At 38.1% G+C, this 26,798-nt stretch overlaps 1 protein-coding gene across 1 annotated transcript in view; it reads left to right on the forward strand.

The window, feature by feature from the left end:
- The window catches only part of LOC126382287 (EF-hand domain-containing protein 1-like), a gene marked incomplete at its 5' end in the record, with an annotated part of 58,234 nt that overhangs the window by 26,300 nt on the left and 5,136 nt on the right, over positions 1-26,798 (forward strand). The window contains 7 exons of the mRNA XM_050032104.1: positions 8,654-8,750; positions 13,654-13,741; positions 17,506-17,656; positions 23,982-24,051; positions 24,815-24,931; positions 25,942-26,091; positions 26,693-26,765. Of these exons, the coding sequence (XP_049888061.1) occupies positions 8,654-8,750; positions 13,654-13,741; positions 17,506-17,656; positions 23,982-24,051; positions 24,815-24,931; positions 25,942-26,091; positions 26,693-26,765 (746 nt within the window). The remainder of the gene's footprint in view (positions 1-8,653; positions 8,751-13,653; positions 13,742-17,505; positions 17,657-23,981; positions 24,052-24,814; positions 24,932-25,941; positions 26,092-26,692; positions 26,766-26,798) is intronic.

Genomic DNA, 26,798 nt, shown 5'->3' on the forward strand with positions numbered 1-26,798 from the left:
GATATTGGAATACTGGTGTGCGTCACCCGGGACGCACTCGGCATAATAACGGCGTGTATTTTTCTGGGGTGAATCTCTTGCGTCTGTCAACAGCCACGAACTTTGCGGAATATAAAAATAGCAATATCAATATTGGAGATGGTTGTATTGGCAATACGCATTCTTGTATAGACAATGGGTTGGATGGTTAGACAGGCAGTCGCTTCTGTAAAAAACCAGACCTGTCAAATCTTCAGCAATTTATTTATATAGCAATTTATTACGAATTTCAGCTGAACAGTGTCAAAATTTAGGAATGCTCAACAGTTCTGCCGTTTTGTCGTTTTTATCCTCATTGTCGTTTGATAAAACTCCTTCCCGCTTTACAGTTTCAAACAATAATATTTCATCACGTCACAAAGTTTTGAGACAATGTCACTGTTGTCCTTCGACGATTAAAAATAAAACACATCGGCGTCGGCATCGGCGGCATCAGCGGTTACATTTTATTAAATTCTTTTTGGTCAAGAATTTGACTAAAATTTAACCGTTTTTTCATCTTTGTAATTACGGTTTTCTTGAATGGCAGTTTAAGGCGACTCTAAAAACTGTCCCTACTGAAGAGAGTCTTTGCACTATGACCTTTAAAAAGAGAATTAATAAGGCTCTCAAAGGCTGGCAGCATTGGCTACGCATAGGCAGTAGTGCTTCTGGTGTTGTAAATGTCAATGGGCTACTATGACCACGTCATACTAAGTAGCAAAAGCAAGTTGGCTTATGTTTGTAGCTCTGCCCGCGTTGAGAGCGTGAGTTTATTTAGGTATACATCATCATCAGCCCATTAACGTCCCCACTGCTGGGGCACGGGCCTTCTCTATGGATGGATAGGGAGATCGGGCCTTAAACCACCACTCGGGCCCAGTGCGGATTGATGGTTATTAACGACTGCTAATGCAGCAGGGACCAACGGCTTAACGTGCCTTCCGAAGCACGGAGGAGTTCGAGATGAAAACTTTTTTTTTTGGTCACCCGTCCTATGACCGGCCTTTGCGAATGTTGCTTAACTTCAACAATCGCAGACCGAGCGCTGGTGGTTTAGGTATACATATTTACGTTTAAACAAGTTCAGTGCCAATTTCTATTTTCCGTGAACTGGAAAATATCCCATCTCCCGTATCCCGTTTTTCACAGGGTCTGCTTACCTAACCTGAAGATTTGAGGACCGGTTGTTTACAGAAGCGACTGCCTGTCTGACCTTCCTACCCGCGACGGTAAAACCAGCCCAATACAGGTTAAGTCACATACCTCCGAAAATGCATTTCTCGGGAATGTGGATTTCCTCACGATGTTTTCCTTCACCGCTGAGCACCGGATATAATTTATGATCCAAACATGAATTCGAAAACAAATTCGAACGATTCGAACTTACGACCTCAACGTGAGAGGCAAGCGTTCTACGAACTGGGCTACCATGGCTTCCATTGCTAACATGACTAACATATTAGTAGGTTTAGTATAGGTTTATATGGGAAGTATATTGGAAACTGTGTCGAAGTTACATGGCAGCGGTAGTGCCAAGTCTTCGACCGCAGCCGCGGCGGCGGCCGCAACGCGCGGTTACTTTGCTGCCGGCCACTCTACAGCTATGTCAATACTCATGTGCAGCAGAGTAATGGTGGTCAATATGAAATACAGGGATATTTATTATGACATAAGCTCATGACTATATAGTCGTGAGCTTTACCTCCTCCTTTAGTCGTATACCTTTGATAACTCCAATTATATATATCCCAATTGGAGTTGTCAAAGGTATATCCATCGCTAGATGAACTATGTCTTCATCAAAGGCAAATTCTTTTATGTCAAAGGCAAATTCTTTCAGTTCCTTATAAGACACGACGTTCACCTTCTCTTTTTGGTCTTCCTCTTCCTTTCTTTCCTTGTAGCTTCCCTTCCATGATGTTTTTTTTTATAAATTCGTCGTGTCTTTTTATGTGTCAGATCATCTTAAGTATTCTGTCCTCAATAACTCTCAATATTTGACTCTTATCCCTTAGTTCATCTGAACTAAGTACCCACATTTCATCGAGCTTTCTGTTAGACCAACGTGACAAGTGAACCACGTCACCGTCTATTACTTCATTATTCCGTTTGTCACAGGCTCCGCTTACCTAACCTGAAGATTTGACAGGTCCGTTTTTTACAGAAGCGACTGCCTGTTTGACACCGTCTATAACTTAAGATAAATTAATCACTCATTGGTGCAGGTCCGGCACCGGGGTTTGAACCGCTGATCCCCGTTTGAGAAGCAAACCAGTGAACCACAGAACCACAGTGACTATCTCTGTATTACAGTGATAGGTTTAATGGCTTCTAAAACATAACTGAACAACACACAAGTTAATAGTTCTTATATAAATTCCACTTTTCACTTCTCCTTTCACTTCTTTTTAACGTGATTGTCCACTCTTCTAGCTAGACTTAAGACCCTATACATTTTCAATGTCCTCGGCAGCGTGTAGCGACTAGAGCGACTGCTACAGTGAATCTCCACTCTCTTAATTAAGTACTTACTTTAATTCAAAGCCAATTAAGACCGGAGACTTGCCGCCACTAGAATTGTTTCCCGCGAATGAGGTGCACCTGAGGGACTTTGAGCTAAACAAAGTTTTGTGCCAATATTTAAAAGGCTAGATAGCATAGTTGAGAGAACGCATGATTTACATGGTTCAACTCTCGGATCGCGCACTTTATATATTCCTCCATAATAGAATGGATAATTCTACTATTTCGTCTATTGTTCTGAATTTTGCAATATTGTGGTGTACCTCAGATATCCGACCACTTACCACAACTGTTCGGTTCCACACCGAACTCCTGGCTATTAGCCAAACGTGGCTTCATATTCAGAAACGAAACATCGTTAATACTGTAACTTCCAAAAATAAGTATATGTTTAGATAATTATGTTTACTCATATTATATACTCAAGTACTTACCCTTATTATAACAGATAATGAACATTATTCGGAATAAAAACACATAAAGCTACGCCTTTTGACGCACAATGACCAATAATACAATGGTTTTTTTCGCAATATGACACATTCGCATATTGACCTATTAGCATTTCTACTAAAACGCAAAATGACGCGTACGTGAAAAGACGTATACGTATAATGACTAACGGAAAATTCGAATTTAGACATACACGCAAAACGTCCAAAACGCATAATGACGCATTAGCAAAACTAACAATACGCATAATGACCAATACCAAATCATTTATTGTCATTAAACACGAAACAGCAAATACGCTGTTAGGTTAGCCAATACATAATAAGAAACAATACAATATAATAAATAATAGTCTATGAATGGGGCAAAGAAAATAAAATCATACATAATAATGAACGGTTTATTAATGGATATTTTTGAACTACAAAAGTAAACTTAAAAGTGACTCTGGTAATATTCTTACATTAAAATAATAATCATTCAATACGTTTCAGCCGCGAAAACACTATCTTCCTAAGATATTGCATGGTGTTAATTTTTTTTGCATGCAGTTCACGCAACAAAATAGACAGTTTCATATCAAAATCGATATCACATTTTCTTCGATTTACTTTTGGCTCGCGAAATAACGATCTTGAAATTTCATGGTCATAAAATTTTGTTTCCTTTTTAAGTTTAAAAATAAAACGGTAAAGGCTTGGATGTATGGACATTCTCACGTTCAAACGGTGGTGCCACCCTTCTAAACAGTTGGTAGTGGTACTTTTTTTTACAGACAAGCTTAAAAAATGTAAACTTGTTGCGCGTTAGTCAAAATGCTAATAGGTCAATATGCGAGTGTGTCGAATTGCGAGTTGGTCATTATGCGAGTTTAATTGGTATTGGTCATTATGCATATTGGTCGTTTTGCTTAGGCGTCATTATACGTGTTGGTCGTTATGCTTGTGTGTCAATATTCGTATTACCTGTTGGTCACTGTGCGTATTGGTCATTGTGCGTCAAAAGGAAGCTACGCCTATAAATAACTCGCAGGCAGGATTAGTATTCGCTATACTCTGAAATGAAATAATGAAATAAGTATGAACCGCATGGGACAGAAATTCAATAGATACTCGAAAATATTCTTCACTAATTTAAGAGCCACGCTTTTATCGGTGAAGCATTCTCCATTATTTTATGTCAAAGGCAAATTCTTTCAGTTCCTTATAAGACACGACGTTCACCTTCTCTTTTTGGTCTTCCTCTTCCTTTCTTTCCTTGTAGCTTCCCTTCCATGATGTTTTTTTTATAAATTCGTCGTGTCTTTTTATGTGTCAGATCATCTTAAGTATTCTGTCCTCAATAACTCTCAATATTTGACTCTTATCCCTTACTCTGAGTAATTTCGCATTAGTAACCCTTTCTGTCCAATTGATTCGTTCCATCCTCCTCTAACACCACATGTTCAAGGCCTCGTCTCTCTCTCTATCTTACTCTGTCCGTGTCCAAGTTTCACATCCATAAAAATCGAAAACTTACCATTATATAAACTGACGAAAGTAATACAGAGCCATTAGGCTATTTAAAAATCAATATAAGTACGCCAGTAACTTTACTGGTCCCCAGTGATAGAGTCGTTAACTGGTAATTACCATCTCATATTTGCGGGCTGTAGGTACTTAATATCCCTTATCATATTCATTTGTGGTCATTAGTCATCAGACTACATAAATAAAGCTCTCTTCATATAATTTTATCAATACGAAACAGAAAATTTGAAACCATTAATTACGAAGCGGTTCACCACAACTAAGCTTACCACAACCGCGATTTCGGTCCTACGTAGTTCCAAACTATACCTACTAGTTTATTTATACAGTTTATTACAAAATTCCACATAATCAACTCACCACCATATTATATTCGATAAAGTAAACATTTTCTTAATTTACGTATGTTTCCACATCTATTGAAAGAAAAATCAAAGTCTTCAGAATTCAATGTTTTCTATATCTTGCAGCGTTGACGTTTTCTTATGATTAGGTTTCAGCCAAACGTACACTGAGGCGCGGTACCTCTCCGGTGGCGTCCGGGAGCGAGTTTTTCTAATGTTTCGAGCAGTCTCCTTCACATAGAAAACCGGGTGTGACGCAGGTTGGTAGTTCCCCCTTGCGCTTAGCGACGTACCGAGTACCGCCTGAGTCTAGAGACTAGAGAAAGATCCATTGCTTTAACAACATAAGCTCACGACTGTATCCCAATTGGGGTAGTCAGAGGTGCATCCATCGCTAGATGAATAGAATAGAATAGAAATAGTACACACAAAAAGAAAGACAACAATATCATATCTTATTTCCACTAAAACAATTACAAAAAAGCAAGAAGGATGTTAGTCGAAATGATCATAAGGTGGTGGTGGACGTCCTGAGATAAAAGGGCCTCACTCAGCACAAGTCGCGGCGCGAACCACGACGCTGATATTATGTGGACCCTATTGGGTGACGCACGAACATCGCGTTCCATAAACATGTGTTAATGGTGTAAATAAATGAACTAAGTACCCACACCTCACCGAGATTTCTGTTAGATCTTATAATAAAATAAAATAAAAATTCAAGTTCTACATCTGTCGGTTCGGTGTACGGTTACAAAGCTCGTTAGTTGGTAATTAGTGACTCCATCTCATGTTCTTTGGGAGCTATATTTAATGTCAGCTATCTTATCTGTGGTCCTAATGTTATAATCCGACCTGTAAATCAAGAGAGACAGTTCTGTCCTGTGCTCATTCAGCTAACAATTAATATCTAATATCTTTAGACAAGACTTCTTCTTCTTATCGTGTGGGTTGTGAGGTGGAATACCAGCCTCATCAACCCTGGTGTCAGGGTTATTATTGAGCCACCCAAGGCCCCTGACATGGCTCATGTAATGATTACTCACATCAGTAAGTAGTAACCGGGACCAACGGCTTAACGTGCCTTCCGAAGCACGGATCATCTTACTTTCGGACAATCAGGTGATCAGCCTGTAATGTCCTAACCAAACTAGGGATCACAAAGTGATTTTTGTGATATGTCCCCACCGGGATTCGAACCCGGGGCCTCCGGATCGTGAGCCCAACGCTGAACCACTGGACTACGGAGGCCACAAGACTACTGATTAATGATCTTATTTTGAAATCGCAATGTAGCTTAGACTTAATAAAGGAGGTTTCCCAATTGATACCATGATATTTGTAGCGCATGCTTTTTAATCTATACTTATAATAAATCTGTAGAGAGGTCAATTCTGTACATTAAATATTTTTTCAAAATAACTATCAGGGGGTGATAAGTGATCGATACTGATGCCAAAAATGCAATCAGTAAAATTTTTGTCTGTCTGTCTGTCTGTCTGTCTGTCTGTCTGTCTGTATGTTCCTTATAGAAACAAAAACTACTGGACGGATTTTAATGAAACTTGGTACAATTATTCTTCACACTCTTGGACAGGTCATAGTATACTTTTCATCACGCTACAATCAATAGGAGCAGAGTAGTGAAGGGAAATCCTTTTGTATGAAAAATCTAAACCACTCAATAGACGTTTGAAATTTGGCATGTAGGTACCTTAGATACCGTAGAGGTGCACTAAGAAAGGAATTCCCGAAATTCCTACGGGAACGGGAATTAGCGGGAAAATCCTTTTGTATGAAAAATCTAAACCATTCAAGTTAGATGTTTGAAATTTGTCATGCAGGTACCTTAGATACCGTAGAGGTGTACTAAGAAAGGAATTCCCGAAATTCCCACGGGAACGGGAATTAGCGGGAAAATCCTTTTGTATGAAAAATCTAAACCACTCAAGTTAGACGTTTGAAATTTGGCATGCAGGTACCATAGGTACCGTGGAGGTGCACTAAGAAAGGAATTCCCGAAATTCTCACGAGAACGGGAATTAGCGGGAAAATCCTTTTGTATGAAAAATCTAAACCACTCAAGTTAGACGTTTGAAATTTGTCATGCAGGTACCTTAGGTACCGTAGAGGTGTACTAAGAAAGGAATTTCCGAAATTCCCACGGGAACGGGAATTAACGGGAAAATCCTTTTGTATGAAAAATCTATCTAATAATCTATGGTGTGAAGTTGAGTGATAGAGTGAGAAACAGTGTGATAAGACAGAGATGTGGTGTAAAAGACGATATAGTGACTAGGATTGAGAAGGGAATGTTAGGTTGGTTTGGACACGTAGAGCGGATGAAGGATAATAGGATTGCAAAAGCGGTATATAAAGCGAAAGTTGATGGTAGGGCTGGCAGAGGAAGACCGAGAAGGACTTATGATGACCAAATTGGAGATGTCCTTAGAAAAGGTTCAATACGATCTACTCTGAACCGGCGTGCGTGTATGAAGCGATTGATGAATGTGGAGGAAGCAAGAGAAGTGTGTCAGGATCGAAGCAAATGGAATTCTATAGTCTCTGCTTACCCCGGTGGGAAATAGGCGTGAGTTTATGTATGTATGTATGTATGAAAAATCTAAACCACTCAAGTTAGACGTTTGAAATTTGGCATGCAGGTACTTTAGTAAACTTAAAGCTTAGTTGCAACAGGATATTACAAAATTCCCACGGGAACGGTAGTTAGCGGGAAAAAACATTTGTATGAAAAAATCAAATCTAAATAAAAGGAGAAACTGACTGACTCAGTGACTGACATATCAACGCATAGCCTGAACGGCTAAATGTAGGCATTTGAAATTTGGAAGGGACATAGCTTAGGTACCGTAGAGGTGCACTAAGAAAGGAATTCCCGGAATTCCCACGGGAACGGAAATTAGCGGGAAAATCCTTTTGTATGAAAAATCTAAATCGCTTAAGATAGACGCTTGAAATTTGGCATGCAGGTACCTTAGTTAACTTAAACCTTAGTTGCAACAGGATATTGCAAAATTCCCACGGAAACGGGAGTTAGCGGGAAAAAAACATTTGTATGAAAAAATCGAAACCGCGTAAGATAGATGTTTTCAATTCAATTCAATTAAATTATTTATTGCATTCCATGTAGTACAATGGGGTGTTACATAGGCATAGGAACTAAAACATGGACCCTGTAGGGCACAGCAACGTTGAAGGGAAGAGAGGAAGTGTGTATTAAAATTAAAACTCAATGAACAATCAATTAAAAAAAAATCAATTCAATCAATTGATTCAATCTAGCATGCATGCATACCTTAGTAAATATAAAGTTTATTTTTGGCTGTATTTTGAAAAATGGGAGTTATTGGGAAAAAAATTGTATGAAAAAATCTAAACTGCATAAGTTAGATGCTTGAAATTTGATATGCACTCCCACACACACAAAGATCTCTCTCTTATATAACACGCCACGCGGACGAAGTCGCGGGCAAAAGCTAGTAATAACATATAACTTTCAACAACCGGAGTGATAGGATAGAAAACATTCTCGTAAGTTTATCTATCTTTGTATTTATTTTTATACGTACAAGTATTCTCATGCTGCACTATCCCGCTATATTATATAATATTAAATAACTCCTATACTTAAAGGTTGCTTCGAAGAGATTCCTTTCCGCCCCAGCGGCCATCGAGTCTCCTCGCTATGTGTCCTGCCCACTGCCACTTCAGCTTGGCAATTTAGTATATTTTGACTATATTACTGTTTGTATGTTTGTCCAGGTTCGACGTGGTGTGGGACGATCGTGACTCGTTCCTGGGACAATTGGGCAAATACAAACTGTTTTACTACTTGCAAGACGACAGGATCGCCATAAAGGTAAACGTAGTTAGTTATACTGGCTGAACATTTTCCTGCTAGATTTAATTCATTCTCTCTCTCTCTCTATTTAAGAGCTGCGCTCTTGTCGGTGGAGTAATCGCCATTCCTCTCTTCTTCCCGCCAAAACCTTCACCTCCCGATACGACACGACCTGCACCTTCTCTTTTATTTGTTTCATAAATGTTATCCTAGGTCTACCCCTAATAATAATAATTCATTCTATCCTCGTGCAAATCACATTGGAGGAATTAGGACGGGAACGATCATAAATTGAAGTTTTTTACGCCGTTTCTCCTTCACTAGTCTAGTTTTAGTGCAGTTGTACCCACAAAAACTTTTAAAAGTACCTAGAGTGAGCATTCAATGAAAGTTAAATCGCATTACCTCGTCAGAAATAGCAACTTTTAATTATATAGTAATAATAATTATACTATCTATCTAGTCAGCCTGAATCCACCCACTGCTGGTTATATTCAAATTCAAAAATATCTTTATTCAGTAGGTAACATAGTTACACTTTGAATCGGCAATTTTTACATAACGAACGTCTCATCCGCCTAAAACTACTGCAGCTTCTCACAACCTGTATAGCCGGGGAAAAGAAGCTGCAAGAAAAACCTCGGCACAGGGCCCTAGACGTTCTTTAAAAAATATAAAATAAACAAAATATTTTTATACAATTGAGTAATTTAGCTGCCTAATGTCAGTTCGCAGACAGTTAATCCTTATAATAAGCTTATAAGACTCCTCTCTTTCACGTCATCCTTTCCGGTCCTGTGCAAGTCTCATCCTTTGCTTTCCAACGTACCTCACAATATCATCCGACTATCGGGCTGTTGATCTGTCTCGAATAAAATACTTTAAGTACCTTGAATATAATACTAAAAAAGTTGAAAAATGGAAACTCCGATATGATAATATTGATAATATATCTGTAAATAATGCATAATAATATACTAACACTCGAAAAATACATAAAGTAGTCCGCTTTACAGGATCGTTAGCGGCATTTAATGAATGTTGAAGAAACGAGTGTTACCTGTGTAATTCTGTCTGTCATGTCCAGTAACAGCAGCACGGGGGCTCGTTAGCGAACGTAGTGTTGCCATACCTACTGTGATTTTAAACGAAAAAGAATAATAAGTTTAGAAAAGCAATTGGAAAATATGTGTTATCGTCACGCCATTTCAAGAGTTGACGAGCAGATTTCTAATTATGTAAACCTTGACAGCACACGAATAAACTTACGCCTTGGTTTCCTAAAATGCGACAGAGTCTCAAGCAACAACAAGATAAATTGCAGTCATTCTCGATACAAAGTCTTATACATAAACAGCCTATATACGTCCCACTGCTGGGCTTGGCGCCTCCCCTCAATCAACCGGAGGGAGTATGGAACTGGAGTATGCTGCTCCACTGTGGGTTGGTGGAGATGTTTTTACGGCTAATAGTCGGGACCAACGGCTTAACGTGCCCTCCGAAGCACGGAATTATCTTACTTTTTCGGACAATCAGGTGATTCAAGCCTGAAAGTCATTACCAAACAAAGGACAGTCTCACAAAGTGATTTCGACAATGTCCCCGTCGGGAATCGAACACGGACCTTCAGATCGTGAACCTAATGCTCTAACCACTAGACCACGGAGGCTGTTATGATTATGATACTATTATGATATTATTTATTATTATGGATATGGTGCTAAATAAACTTTAATAAATAAAATCAGTTTATAATCGAGATGGTTTTTGACAACTAACTGAATCCTGCGTAACATCATGTCCAAATTGTCCAGTGCAACAAAGTCCGTTAGTGATTCAGACGTTGTTGAGTTTTTCACGTATTGACAATTTCCAACGGCTTGACGTTTAGCATTGTGGATGACAATTTTGACGCATAAGCAATTAAGTAATCAGTGGCATAACGTGTATAAGGGTGTAAGTACCCTAGTCTATGTCCTATCTGTTACCTATATGGCGAACGTGTAAAGTAAAGCGCATTTAGTGTAAAACGCAAATAATTTAGTAGTTTTCTCATTTACCATTATTTCTGTAGCTTCATTTTATTTGTGTTACAAGAGGCAAAATTCGAGAAAAAAAAAACTTTAAATTATTGATTGAATATACATTCCCATACAAAAGTATTTACTAAGTTTCTTGTTACAAATAAATGTAAATAAACCTTTACAAAACTTTTTGTATAATAATATGTAGTTTCACTTTGTATGTCTGTTATGAAATTTATAAAACACTTAAGCAGCAATTTTTGGGGAAGGGATATTTCGAGGAAGGGACATTTAGGGAATGGGACTTTCTGAATCCAGGGGACATTTTGGGAAAGAGACATTATGGACCTAAACGGTTTCTAATAATAAGCAATAAAAAGAACATTTAAATAGGACGTTGTCATTAACTTCAGACCGGGAGTAAACCTGAAGAAAATAGGAAGGGTTTATAATATTTTTTATTGTTTGTAGGTTTTCTAGGCCTTCAAGTAGTGGAAAAAAGGTGTACTTAAAGCTCTTTTAGCTCAGTTTATCTATGACAACAATAATAATTTCGATCACCGATTGGTGTACACTAACGCCATCTATTGTCCCCGAAACATACATATCGATGGTCCCACCACCCTTAAAATTGAACTTAGTATTGTAAAACCACAGAATATAAAATACATTGTTGTAAGTTTACGCGGTTATTATCATAATTAAAACACATAATAACGGGTTCTTACCGCGTTTAAATCAGGGATATGAGGGAGTCTCATAACCCGTTATTATGTGTTTTAATTAGAATATAAAATCTACTAACATATCAACTATTTATGTTAATATGCCATAAAGACAGTAATAAACTTAATTTTGGATTTGAAGTTTCAATATTTACGCTTAATCTATTTATTTACTTAATAAAAGTCCATCCCTTGTATGTGGTCACACTAGCCGGGCCGGCGGCCATCGTAATCCACGTTTAATGGCGTAGACCTTTAGTAATCCGCACCTTCCCGGAAATTAAAACATTGATGAGCAATCCCGCCGTAGGGTTATTTGGGTTAATATAAAATAAAAACTCACAACAGGATTATAAAGGCGTTTATCTCGCATTTTATAGCTGTAAACAAAATATAAAATACAAAGTTACATATAAACCTTTTTTTTATGAAAAGGACTGGAATCTTACTTATTGCCGATGTCTGTGTTCTGTGAATATTATAACTTTAGAGGTGTTAACAGTATTATGTACTTACAAGCGCGTCCTATATGCGTACCATCGACTGTTTTGAAATTGCGGGCAAACGCTAAGCCATTTACAAGCACGCCTCTTATCTTGACTTGAAAAGATAGCCACTTCGCAGTTCGAAAGCCTCGGCTCAACAATATAAAGTAAGAAATATATAAAAGCTATAAAAGCTTTCGATGGGGGAGTAAATTTGGGTTCTAATTTAGAAACTGGCAACCTTGGAAATCAGAGCGATGAATATTTATCGGGGCTCTGGAGGGCATCCTCCAATTACGGAGCTCAATAAAAATTCCTTCACTCACACAACCAGAGGCGAGACTTACTCTCTCGCTGGTAAATAAAATTTAGGTCATATGTAGAAATGAGGTGTGATCAGACATGTGAAAAGATAGGAGCAATGTGAAAGCTTGTCGTTTCCTGTACAATAAAATGCAATACAATAACAAGAATGAAAGGAGAAATATTTTCCTTCATGTGAAACGAACCAATGGTGTAGTAAGTTATCTAAGACTATGTGAATAAGTAATTAAACATTATTTAAAATGGTCGGTCTGCTAGATGAAATTTCCTCTACAAATCAGTCTTGTGTGTAACTTATTTGCGTTTGTCCTATACTGTTTAAATAAAGCATTAAATAAAGAAATAAACAAAAAATGGTCGGAAATCGATGGTTCATATCCCTTCCGGTCTCCCCGGTAGTTAATGTGAAAATGTTTTGAAAGAAAGAAAACTTTATTATAAAGGGACACCACAGTAACAAATATAAAACAAAACACGGAATAACACATAACTTACAATCAAAACACGCAAGAAAAACAACTTATACAAGAGAGTACAAATAAATAGACAGTAAACATTAAGGAAAATTGTAATAGAGTGTATGGACTGGTCAACAATGGTGGTGTCCTTTATAAAAGGGCCTCACTCAGTATAAGCCGCGGCGCCAGCCACAATGCTGGTATTCTGTGGACCCAGCTAGGTGGGTTTTCATTTTTCCCGTTATACTCTAGAGCCTGTCATCATCCTCCTGCCCTTATCCCTGTTTAAGTGAGGTCAGCACAACATGTCTTTTTCTTCCATCCATCTCTGTCACTCGTTATCTGAGTGCTCACACTAAATCAGAAATCAGAATCATTTATTCAACGTAATTATCATGGATAAACTTGTTGAAGGTCAATGTAACATTTTTGAATTTACGTGATTTCGCAAGGTATTAATGGCTGAGGAGAAGAAATGACAAGAAACTGCAACAGCAACACATCTTTTAAAAACCAATGAGGGTATACATTACAAGTTATTTAATAATTAGAGGAACACTTCAATACCAGACATTTACTTACTTATTCCCGATTTGACTATTAATTTAATTCGTTTTGGAACACGTACCAATAACTCGGTCAAATGCGGAGTCTGAGGCTTTGACTTTACCGTTGACTATTGTCTCCATCGAAATACATCGCGATCAGTTTACAAACTGCAAAAAGTTTGTAAGTAATTACAAAATTAAAACACATAATACAGAGTTCTTACAGGGATGTAAGAACCGCGGTAAGAACCCGGTATTATGTGTTTTAATTATGATAATAACTGCGTAAACCTCAAACAATGTAGTAATTACAAAATCTTTTTTTTGCATTTGAAAACCTGTTCGCTCCATTTGCAGGAACTTCACGATGGACAGGGCGGCAAAGACCCCTTCCCTTTACTTCTGAAGAAGATGAAACTACCCAAGAAGTGGAAGGAGAAGCCAGGTGGGGGAAGTATACAATTTAGTAGCTTAAAAGGACTTTGTTACGTTGCCATGACGATGTAAGGTGTGTTCAGTATTTCCGCTAATTAAATTGAAATTGTACTGATTTTGAATTTGTAGGATCTCTCAATGCGTATTATTGGGGCTTCGGGAGATGCTAGGGCTGGTAGTTATTTCTGTCAGAGAATTAGCCTGGCAATTCAGAGGGGTAATGCTGCCAGCCTGTTGGGCACCTTGCCTCGATGTGACGCATTGGAGGAGGTGTTTTATTTATAAGATGTGTTTGTTTCGTTTTTAATTGTTTAAATGAAATAATTAACTAAATAAATTGTACTGTATTTTCATTGGGAGCTATGTATAAATATCTAAAGCCGAGTAGTTAAGAAATATATTTTACATAAAGAATGTCCTAAACTTGTACTGTAACTGACGATGATATGCATGAACTACAAGACTAGGCTATCTCAAGTGAACTATTGAACCAAATCTAGACTACAGGGCCATAGTCTAAATACATAAACATAAGCTCACGACTATATCACAATTGTGGTAGTCAGAGATGCATCGCAAGATTTTACCGAGCTTTCTGTTAGACCAACGTTGAGCCGTATCGCCACTTACAATGGTCGAGCCAACTGTAAGATAAATTAATAACTCAATCTAAATATGTTCCTTACACTAGTATTAAAACAACAAAATCATGTTTTCGTATACCAACAACACACGCCGTATTTTTTACCCAAAAATGTCTGTGTATCAAAGAACTAATGCTGAAGTGCAAAAACCTTCAGTAATGGTCTCTCAATCGCCTGTTAAGGGGAGAAATGTCGATAAAAACCAACGTGGCGCTGATATCTTCGTGAGCGAAAATACTTGAGCCGCCTTCACACGAGACTGATAATCAGCAGCTGACAATCAGCAAACGAGCATACTATGACTACTAAGCTAAGTAGGTAACAGTATATAAGCTAGATTATATTTTTTTAGTCCAGTGTAGTTCATTCTCAAAGTAGACGCACTTCACCACACAGTTCAGTATCGTGTTGGCGGAAAAGCCTCTGTCGACTCCCTTAATTACACTTATGGGATTCTAACCCAAACACTACGTAGCGATTGAGACGGTTAACCGCTACGGTATCTCGAAAACCAACGTATACACGTTGGATACGTACTCCAACTGAGTAAAAGTATAATTTGAAAGCGGGCGAAACCCCCTTTATAATGGCTCAATCGGAATAAAGTGCTATTATGCTGTTATGCCTTCTTATTGTATTGGAACTGATGATTCATGGATAGGGTTTCAGCTCTAATTTATAGTAGTTTGCAGGGAACGCAAAATTGCTCACAGTTGTTTGCGGCCATAATACCGAATAATAGTACCAATAGATACGAGTAAATGTTCATCATAATACATGTATCTACTAAACGATGACCCAAAAAGTAAACTTCGCACATTCAGCAAGATGCTTTAACATAATTAAATACATGGTGTTAGTGACATCGTAGCGAAAACTTTGAGGTATGATTCAGACCATGATTCTGAGGTGATATCAAGTGGAATTTGTCGTTGCGAAAGTATGGAACTGATAATAAATTTTCATTAATTTCTTAAACTTTATATGAACTCAGAATGATGGTCTGAATCATTCCCTCAGTATTCGTTACGATATCACTACCACCCTGTATACAACATATCTGAAAAAAGAGGTCTTTTGGACCTCCTGGCTGCAGTAGGTATTAACCGTCGCCTTTCATCGACGAAACTTCAGACAAAGTTTTTAATATCAAGTATCAGTGTATTAGCCAAATTGAAATCATTCTAACTAGACGACTTCATAACGAACAAAGTCGCATGAAATAAACATTTACACAAGCAACGGTCTTCTAAATATTTCGGACTCTTTTCCAGTTTCAATATTTCTTAATCTCTTTACTTAACAAGTTGAGGCGTTCGACGACTCCAACTTTCATACTTAATCTCCTTAAGGACGCCCTATTAATATAGATCGCGTACTTTGTAAGGCCCACTTCCATATTTATTCCCCTTGAGATATTGAACGTTATTAAAAGTTGGTGCAATATGAATTAGAGCATTTTGAAGTACACTATAGGGATTACTCAGTGCAGCAAAGCGCACTAAACCCGGCAAAGTGGAACATCGAAACGCTATTTGAAAAGTTAAATGCGCGGAAACAAAGTATGTTGGAACGTAAAATGGAAACGGCTTATATTGAAAAGAAACTCTGTCAAAGCTAAATTGGATACTGTTTTTAATTTCCGTAATACCCGGTTTAAGGAGAGTTTATCTAGAATTAACTCTGCCGGTAAATTGTTTTGGCCTGTATGTTAGTATATTATATTTTGTTGAAGCTTTATAATCATACGAAATTTGGCTTTTGAGACTGCAGGTCCTTGGGATAGCGAGGCGAGGAAATTGATCAGGGAGATTGGCCGGAGACTCAGTCAGATGGGGTGACCCTAGGTCTGCGTCTTACCTGGTCCAACGCCTGTCAGTGGCTGTGCAACGGGGCAATGCCGCTAGTGTAATGGGTTCGTTTGGACCAGGTCAGATTCAGAACACTTAAACGCCTAGTTGGAGGTGACGAAGTTGATAAATTGTATTATTATAATAAAATTGTGAATTACGATATTGTTAGATAATTCACAATAGTCGCTAAAGATATTGTATCGCTATGTTCTTTATTCTTGCAAGATATTGTGTATCGTAAAATATCAGATAGTGTTTTTACGAGAAGCTTGGTTATTTATACCACGGCCACAGATAAAAGTTTCCAGCTCAATACCCACACCGCGTTGTAAGAAATGTGAAAATTTCAAATATGAGATTTCATTTTGGAAAGTGCAGTTCCCCACTTTTCTTTTATATCGTACGAGGATTCAGGGAAAAGCTCTTCGAATGTTGAGCTTAAATGCACTACGGAGCTTTGAAGCCTTACATTTGCCTTACATGCATTGTTCAGGATTGAAATATACGATTCGACTGGATTTTACTGGCAAATGTTTAAGATGTGTGTGCTGTGTACCTAAGTAAGTATAATTAAGTGGACAGAATCGACGTTATCATGCATTTTGTCAGTTTTCATCTGAGACTATATTTTTTATTAGCCCCTAGTCCTTTTCAGTTTATTTATTAGCGTTTTCTAGTAATCATATCCTTCCTTGTCCTTTTTTACGCAACATAAACATAAAATAGCTTGTTGTCGTACAAATCAATATAACTTTATTGTTGTTAGACGTCTCACTCAGATCTTATCATCACTTGTTATTTAAGACATTGTGGGCACTCATTGTCTTCACTTATTACTTTGTAACATACACATGCTGAATTATGACAGTCTGTGGTACAAAAAAAAAAACAAAAAAATTGCTACTGTTGGCTGACTCGTTTCTATTATCATAACCAGTGTTCGGTTATTCGGGCGCTTATTTATCTAAACATTATAAAAACCCTCGACAGTATTTTGGTAATTAAAATCCCGGGTAAAAAAATGTTGCGTAAACTTCCTTAAAACTTAAAAGACGGTTTTTTCATAAAAAAGGTGTTATCTATAATTATCAATCACACACTACTTTAATACTCGAAGGTAAATAATCGAATAGGTACGCGATCACTGACCATAGCCGCTTAAAAAGTTTTAAAAGTTCGCTTGAATAATCTACGGGACCTTTATTTATAGCCAATAGTTTGAAGAATAGAGCAAAAACATTAAGAAAATTCACCAATTTGTATTGATTTATTGACAGTCACTTTCCCATCGATCGTGATGGAGATATCTGAAGAGGAGGTGACGGAGTACTACGCGCCGATAGACCTGATCATCGGAGAGACGATCTACGTGCTCGGGCGACGGTTCCTCATCTACGATTGCGACGCATTCACCAGGACTTACTACAAGTACGTGTTATATAAGGGCATAACATATTGTCAATTGGGCTAGTTAGAACTACATCCATCGCGGACCTACGCTTCGCCGAGCTTTCTGTTAGACAAACGTGATAGGCGGTGAGCCGTGTCGCCGTCTATATTGGTCGAGCCAACTATCAACTGTGTTGATAAATTAATAACTTAAGTACTTCAAGTCTGTTAACGAAGATCGATCAGCACTCCCCATTTGAGCAGCAAGCCAGTGACACATAGGACCACAGTGACTCTATAGAAGATATATTCATATGCCGTAATGAATAATACATTCAAACATATAATTACACCCATATCCCTATCGGAGTGGACAGAGTACGAGTCGAAGGGACAGGCCACAAGTCTACAATAAGATAACCCGCAGTGTCTCCAAAAGCAGTTCGTCTAAAAAGCAATATTGCAATTGGACATTAACGCATATAAAAGTACTTAAGTGCGCAATGAAAACAAATATCAAATAGCAATATTGCTTTTTTAGATGAATTGCTTTGATGTGGCCTTTTTAAGCCCCGTGATATTTGTTCCAAGAATAGATAATTATGTTAATAATAGGGTAGATGACTTAATCAAAGATAAACTATAAAATGGTAATCTAGACATAGAAGTCAGAGTGTAAAATGACCAAAAATCAATCTAATTTGAGATTTTGAATAATTACGAAACAATGAGTACGATGTTTGACCACGATTTTTTATTACTTCACCGTTTTATATTCCCATAAAAAAAATATTTAGACGTTTTGAAAAAGTATGTTCAGTCTACTATTGAAATTATGAACATAGGAGTTTCCTTCTTTTGCACACCAGGGGGGTTAAAAAGGCCACATTGAAGCAAGTCACCTTAAAAAGCAATATTGCTATTTGACATTTCGCACTTTTATACGCAAAATGTCAAATTGCAATAAAATAAATGTTTCTTTCTTTCTTGTTTCTTTTTTCAATATGGATTGTTAGATGAATTGTTTTCATGTGGCCTTTTCAGACCCCCAGATCATATTCCTACTACATTCTATAATACCACAATTAACAAATGTAGGTATATCACAGACTGCGAAACGTGCGGAACTTTCCAAACTTGCACACTAGTAGCATAATATTCCCAGAAACAGGTATACCTGCAACTTCATATTATTATGTTAAGATCGTACGTGTTCACTAGATGCGAGACGCTAGAATGCAGACGCCGTGATCCTTAAAATGCAGACTAGGGGTGGCATTCCAACTTCGAAACGAGACTACGCCAGAAGAGACAATAAATTAAATTCCGCATTATATTTCCCATTGCTAATATTCATCAATAGGATTACAATTTACATCCCGTTTAGTTTTTTTTAACGTGACTTATTTATTGTAGATTTGCCGCAAATTGCATTAACTACTAGGCCGGACAAATAGGGAGCGCTGAGGACTCTCACCCGGTACAACATTTACGACAACAGGCCTGAGGGTGTCCAGTTGGGCGCGAACCTCGGCTCAGGGCGTCGTCTGAGAGGATAATATTTGAAAGAATGAATCGACCCTAGTGGGTCGGTAGCGATAAGCGCTTAATAACGTAAATCGTCAACCACGCCGGCGGGGTTTAGTGAATGCGCAAGATAGATAGACATTTTTGTAGCTTAGTGACTTTGCCAGTGAAACAAGATAAAATAGCTAAAAATTTAGTAGAATATGCTTCCGCTGAAGACGTTAAACCGTTTGTGCCTATTTTTTTTTGTCCCCGTTTGCCGCCGTTGCCGTTACCTAGCCAAAATGTAAAAAAATCACGTTAAAAAAGGTTAACATAAAAACAGTTTCCACTCCATATAACGTTTTTCACCGTGTTACACCGGCGGCTCACTTTATACAACGTCTCTACTGTAGCTTAAGCTTTATGATATCACATTATGCGCTATACGAACATTTTCCAATGTTCTTACACTCCCGATTTCACGAATATTTCCATTGTACACCGATATTCGTACACAAACAAGAGAATTCCCACTAAAATTGTTTGCAGTTCCTATCCTAGTTGTTTTCGTGCCATACTTTACTCTCTTATGTTGAACTCTGATGCTGGCAATAAAAGTTTTATAACTTTTATTTTTCCTAAAGAGACCATGTTTATTATATTACTCTGACAATAAGCAAACAGAACGCATTTTGGCAAATTAAAACTTAAATGCAGAAAGCTGTGTATATGTCGTGGCCAGATTTGATCATCTCATGATGTGTTCGACCATTTTATGAAATGGTCATATTTCATGAAATAGCCAACTTAAGTTGACCATATCGTGAAAACATCAACGTTTAATGATATTTCAATCAACGTTTGGCCTAATCTATATGTAATTATTTACCTAATCTATATGGAAAATTGTATAATTACATCGATTCATCGATTATTATATCAATCAAGTTTTAAATATAATCGACACCAGCGCTACTACTGGTGGATAATGTTACTAATTTTACGATAAGATTGCCAACGTTTGGCCATATCATGAAGTAATCATGCATTTAGTTGCTCCTATCATTAAACGTTTTGTGTTCATTGATCTGGCCAGACTGCATCGTGACGTGACCAACGAATGATTCTTATTTCATGAAATATGACCATTTCATGAGGTGATCGAGTACATAATGAAATGATCAATTCTAAAATCTGGCCACGACATATACATCGCAGTCATTGCCTAAAGGTTTAGCGCTAAAGACGACAATTATGTGACAATTCAGATTGTCCATATTTTAGACTGGATAGCTCCTGATATACATCAAGGTATCCATTGTACAACAGCCTCCGTGGTCTAGTGGTTAGAGCGTTAGGCTCACGATCTGGAGGTCCGGGTTCGATTCCCGATGGGGACACTGTCGAAATCACTTTGTGAGACTGTCCTTTGTTTGGTAAGGACTTTTCAGGCTTGAATCACCTGATTGTCCGAAAAAGTAAGATGATTCCGTGCTTCGGAGGGCACGTTAAGCCGTTGGTCCCGGCTATTAGCCGTAAAAACACCTCCACCAACCCGCAGTGGAGCAGCGTGGTGGAGTATGCTCCATACCCCCTCCGGTTGATTGAGGAGAGGCCTGTGCCCAGCAGTGGGACGTATATAGGCAGTTTATGTTTATGTTATCCATTGTACAGAGATGTGACTTATAACTATTGATGTATAATACTATAGTAACACTTGTAACGTGCTCGTAACAAAAACAGAAAGAGGAAAAACTGTTTTGCGTGTTTGTGATGTAGTTTTATTGCTCTTTCTTTCTAGGGTAATTAGTACATTGTCTTTAGTAGTTCTTGGATGGTCAATGAGTTCGATTACTAGAGAAGCAAAATTATGTTAAGTTTAAAAAACGGGTTCTTTAAAGGTCCCTCGTAATATTTAGAGTCGATTTCCGATGAGAAAGAACTGATTCCCTTGCAGAGAGTCGTAAGTCGTATGCATATTGTTGAAATTCGGTGCTTACCAGTTACCGGGTGAGAGCCTTCAGCGCTCCCCATTTGTCCGGCCAAGTAGTTAATGCCATCTGCGGCAAATCTACAATAAGTCACGTCAAAAAAAAAAAGGTGCTTACCAGTGATGTACCGTTCCCGGAAATGTTCCCGTTGTAAAAACTCTATAATAGTAAGGACACTGGCTGTTTTTCTATTTAAAATGGTTCTTTCTTGTACTTAGGTCTTATCTACTTAAAGGTTACGAGTAAGTTATAAATTTCTGTTTACATAAATGTGGGATAAGTAAGAGGCTGAATGTTGAGATCTGAACGAAGACGAATAAAGAAAAGATGGACGATTGACTTGAAATGAACGGAGTGAAATGAACGGTGTGAGCGGATTGAGATGAGTGATTTTTGAAAAAAGAAAGAGACGTTGGGTGAGAGTCGAGGTGGAAGGGTGTTATTTTTTGATCTGCGTTAATATTTTAAATTAAAAAAAAGTGTGATGTCTGCGTGCTTGTTAAAAAAAAGAGTTAATAAAAAGTGTTAAAGGTGCTATCGTGTTTAATTCTCGCCCAACGATCCCACATAAATTTTACGCCTTTATACTTCTGGGAACTTTTCCAAAGTGGGAACATTCCCGGGAACACATCAAAGACAAAATATCTTAATTTCACTAATCAACACATCTAGTACTCTGTAAATTGTCAAATTGACGATAACCGGCATCACTAATAGCTGTATTGACTTTCTAAACAACAGCTACGTACGTACACTTGTTCGCCGTAAATTGCGAATCTCGTTAACCAATGTAACATCTATCATTGTATGCGGTTAACGAGCAATCGAATCGATCGTCGTTAGGAAATTAAGTGGCATTATAGACACGACATTTCCATTTACTAGGGATTCTTCCGCAAACAATGAATACGAGTAAATTGCTTTCTACGTAGGTACGCGCGTACCATGACATAACGGACATAAATCCATAACCCATGCTTTGGTAAACAAAAAGAAAAAACAGTAGCCCCTTTAAGTAATTACATACATAAATTTACGCCTATTTCCCACCGGGGTAAGCAGAGACTATAGAATTCCATTTGCTTCGATCCTGACACACTTCTCTTGCTTCCTCCACATTCATCAATCGCTTCATACACGCACGCCGGTTCAGAGTAGATCGTATTGAACCTTTTCTAAGGACATCTCCAATTTGATCATCGTAAGTCCTTCTCGGTCTTCCTCTGCCAGCCCTACCATCAACTTTCGCTTTATATACCGCTTTTGCAATTCTATTATCCTTCATCCGCTCAACGTTTCCAAACCAACCTAACATTCCCTTCTCAATCCTAGTCACTATATCGTCTTTTACACCACATCTCGTCTTATCACGCTGTTTCTCACTCTATCACTCAACTTCACACCGCAGATGTTATGTATGATTTAAGTAATTGTGTTAAGAAAATGTCTTTAACTGTTTCGTAGTAACAGATATCAAGTATATTCTTAATATTAGCCATGACGTATTCCGTCAGTGACTTGTAACACATCCTCGGGATTCATGCAGTACGAAATATTCCAAGTTTTACACTTCAGTCAAAAAAAGAAAGAAAAATGGTTTATTTCTATGATGGACCGCTACTCCTCCATCAGGGAACAGGGGGTAGAAAAAGTTATTATTATTATTTGTGCCAACATCATCCCACTGCAGGGCAAAGGAGAGATCCCTTTCTTCCACTCCTCCCGATCTTGGGCTCTTTCTTTCTAAGATGTGAAGTATGTATGCATCCAACTTGTCTCGCTTTTTATTGGTCGGCCACGACGCCTTATGACATTTTGACACCCATTCTGTAGTGTTCCTTGCCCATAATGTTTCCAGCATCCGGGTAACATAGCCAGCCCAATCCCACTTCACACAACCGGCCTTCAAATAATCTTAAAAAGCAATATACGTACTATTTGATATTTGTTGACACTGCGCACTTTTTGTGTGCGCATGCATGTCAATTTTCTATATATCTTTTTTAGATAAATTGCTACAATGTGGCCTTTTTAACCCCTCATAAGCCAATTGTTTCCTTCTTGTTTATATGTAAATGAGATCGTGGCACTTATTAATTGTTTCACAAACGATGGTAAACACTCGTTTTGTTTGAAAGCCCGCGAGTAAGCTTTTAAGATGAAGAATGGGTTGACGACTTTTGGGAACGAAGCCCCTTAGGTTATTTTCATTTTTGTTATTTCCTTTATCTCGTTTATATTTAAAATCGTTTTACGATCTCATTAATCACGCAATAATATAAAATTTATTTTTAAAGGCCCATCTTCTAAGTATGTTCTTAAGGAGGATCATGCTTTATTCTTCTAATCCTTTTATCCCCTGTTAGGACGTAAGGCTCGAATAACAGATTTCCACTCCTCGTGGTCTTTTGCAGCCTCTGTAGCTTGCTCCCATGATATGCCGAGAGTTTTTAACTCTCGGTCAAGTGAACGTCGCCAGGTCTCTCTGGGCCGCCCCCTTTTGCATTTTTCACGCGCACACCAGGTCACAGCTCGACGGGACGGGTGCTCCACAGGTCTTCTAAGCACATGGCCAATCCACCACCATTTCCGTGTGCGGATTTCAGCCTCCACAGTATTTTGTCAGTGTGCTCCACAATGTCTGTCATACAATGTAAGAAATTATCTCATAGCTGTCATTACCTTGTATTTTTTTTATACCATTTACTTACATCCAATTGATTTTATTCATTTTATGAACGACGCATGATCAGATTCAATAATCACAAATCGTTTAAACGTGCAATTCCAGCTGATATCATAATCGTCTAAAGATGATGATAATGGTGGTAATTATGTGTTTCTCACGGCTTTCATTGTTTCAGATCGATGTTAAATATAGAACAGCCTCCGCCTATTGACATCCCTCACGCTCCTAAGAAGGAGTTTAAGAGGGTAAGTGGACACACGTCTTTATATTTGTTACTTTATACTAATAAAAAACAACTCAATGTAGGAAATTTTCTACATAAACCTGCAGAATCTTATAAGAGGATTCTTTAGGTTGTTGTTGTTGTTATAATATAGTTTATAAGCAGTTACCTATTGCGAAATCTACTATGAAATTTTGTAATTTATTTTATAGTACCTACCTACGTTTGTTAGGCAAGAGGGAAACCATTGCCCTATTTTTCGCTAAAAAAGTAGCATGGAGAGTTAGGAGAATGCTAAACCGACAAGAGCGTAGCTCTTAAATTAGTGATGATGGTGATGACCTACGTTTAATAGATCTAGACATCTAGTTACATGTTTTGTTTTTTTTTGTTGACGTGACATATTGTAGATTTGCCGCAAATAGCATTAACTACTTGGCCGGAAAATTACAATAATAATTTTTTCGTGTTTCGTTCATTTCGTTGACGAGTACAATGGTGTGCGTAAGTTAGGTACCCTACGGCCACGACTCACGAGCATTAATATGTATACACTTTGGTACCATGTCACATTAACTTTTTTGACAAATTGAACTGTAAGTCTCACTAAATGTCAAATATGTTAGTGCGACAGAGTCCTAAAGTGGGTACATTATATTGCTCGTGACTGTACACACCACACCTAACCTATTGAACTAGATTTACTTATGTTTAACTGAGTTGGTATGTATGGTTTTAAATATATATGAAGAGTTTAAAAGTAAGTGCCTATGCTTGTGGCACAGAGGTTCCCGCCTCACATCGGCATCGGGTCGCCGGAGGACACCCTGCAGTCCTGCTTCGGACTCATCCCTAAGCCTCCGTTCAAGGACCTCATCAGATACAACCTGAATGCTAACAAGGTGAGCGCTAAGAACTGGAAGGATACATAATTACATATTTAATCTTTTCTGGCGTGTTACTCTATAATTTTGTAGGTAAAGTAAGCGAAAGGTAAGGTCGAATTAGACGTATATTATTCATTAAAAAAGGCTTGCAAACGTTTAATATCGTCTAGGACCGCCACCGGTCACGTCCGTATTCCCTGAAGGGGTCGACAGAGCCAAAAGGAATCCGAAGACGACTACAGCCGTTTTGATACGAAGTTCTAAGATGGTGATAGGTATTTCATTACAACAAGCGTTAGACCAAAGATTTCAAAATTACATTTCTTTTTAAAGTCGTAAAGCCGAATGTTCTAAAATCCAAACCCCATTATTGTGTATGGAAATCTCGGCCTTACGACGTAGGTAGTAAAACGGGATCTGTTCAAATCTTCTTCTAGTGACTATGACGTGCATTAATCCACGCTCTAACGCCATTTAGAAATCTGCGCTGCGATGCATTAAATATGTGACATGGAACAACTTTTGTCCAACTTTCCTTTCTTGAACGGTCTTGGCGCTAATTTATTGATTCTCACCCAAACCCAGCTCCGATGTTGGTGTCTTTGTTCTAACTCTTTTGGAAGTGCAATAAATCTATTCGCTAACTCTGAGATGTGTGGTTTGGGTATTGTGAATTGTTTTAAAAGTTTATGTTAGAGTGCATAGATACTTTAAAAATACATATAAGTACATAGCGTAAAAATACACTAAAAACATCTTCATCTATTGTGTCGGTTGTGAGGTGGATTACCAACCCCATCAACCCTGGTGTTAGGGTTACTATTGAGCCGCCAAAGGCCCCTGACATGGCTCATGTTACGACTACATACTTACTTACATCAGTAAGTAGTAACCGGGACCAACAGCTTAACGTGTCTTCCGAAGCACGGATCATCTTACTTTCGGACAATCAGATGATCAGCCTGTAATGTCCTAACCAAACTAGAGAGAATTTGTTAACTTTAACCCGGTATTTTCGGATACAGTACCTGCGGTACCTGTGCGAATTGGAGTACATCCACCCGGAGGACGAGGGTCGCAAGTTCGTGCTGGCGTACAGCCTGGCCGACGGCACCGTCAAGATCGGAGAGATACCCCGCCGCAACTCCGGCATCATCGAGGGGAAGTTTCTACAGGTAAACCTCAACCGGCATATCAAAAGTCGTTTAAAATGGATCGTTTTCGATTCGCGTGCGAAAGTATACCCATTTCACATAGCGCATCAGAAATTGTCATTTGCAAGATGAAACAGGTATGTATTTCGCAGTTAAACGATTCAAAAATACGAGTCCCTATCAACTCAGGTGTTAGAGTTATTATTGAGCCGTAAATAGTAGTAAAGGTGTGACATGACTCACATAACGACTACGAACTTACAACCTGGATACACAAAATATTTTTTGTTATATAAAAAAGAAAGAAAGAAAACACATTTATTTCCATATTGGACGCCACATTAACAAACTTAAATTTACTTAAAAACAATTAATAATTATATATCAAACACCTAAACTACACATTGTGGAGGGCGAAAATGTCCCCACCGGGATTCGAATCCAGGACCTTGTGAGCCCAATGTTCAATTACTAGACCACAATGGCCGTTATCATCTTGTGGGTTACCATCGTAGAAAAAAAAAGACGAATGGAGATGTGCAGGAATCGAAATGAAAATGCAACTTGCTTTAAAACATACTGTGTGTGTACTGTACGATAATAAAGCTTAATTTAATTTTAGGCGATGCGCCTGCAACTTCCGGATTCAGACCCCAACTTCCCGACCTACTACACGCCAGACAAGTTTTATATCGGTAAGTTGCTTCACCAAACCACCAAACCTAAGC

This window comes from Pectinophora gossypiella, chromosome 3 (genome assembly GCF_024362695.1).
Source record: "Pectinophora gossypiella chromosome 3, ilPecGoss1.1, whole genome shotgun sequence".
Taxonomy (NCBI): domain Eukaryota; kingdom Metazoa; phylum Arthropoda; class Insecta; order Lepidoptera; family Gelechiidae; genus Pectinophora; species Pectinophora gossypiella.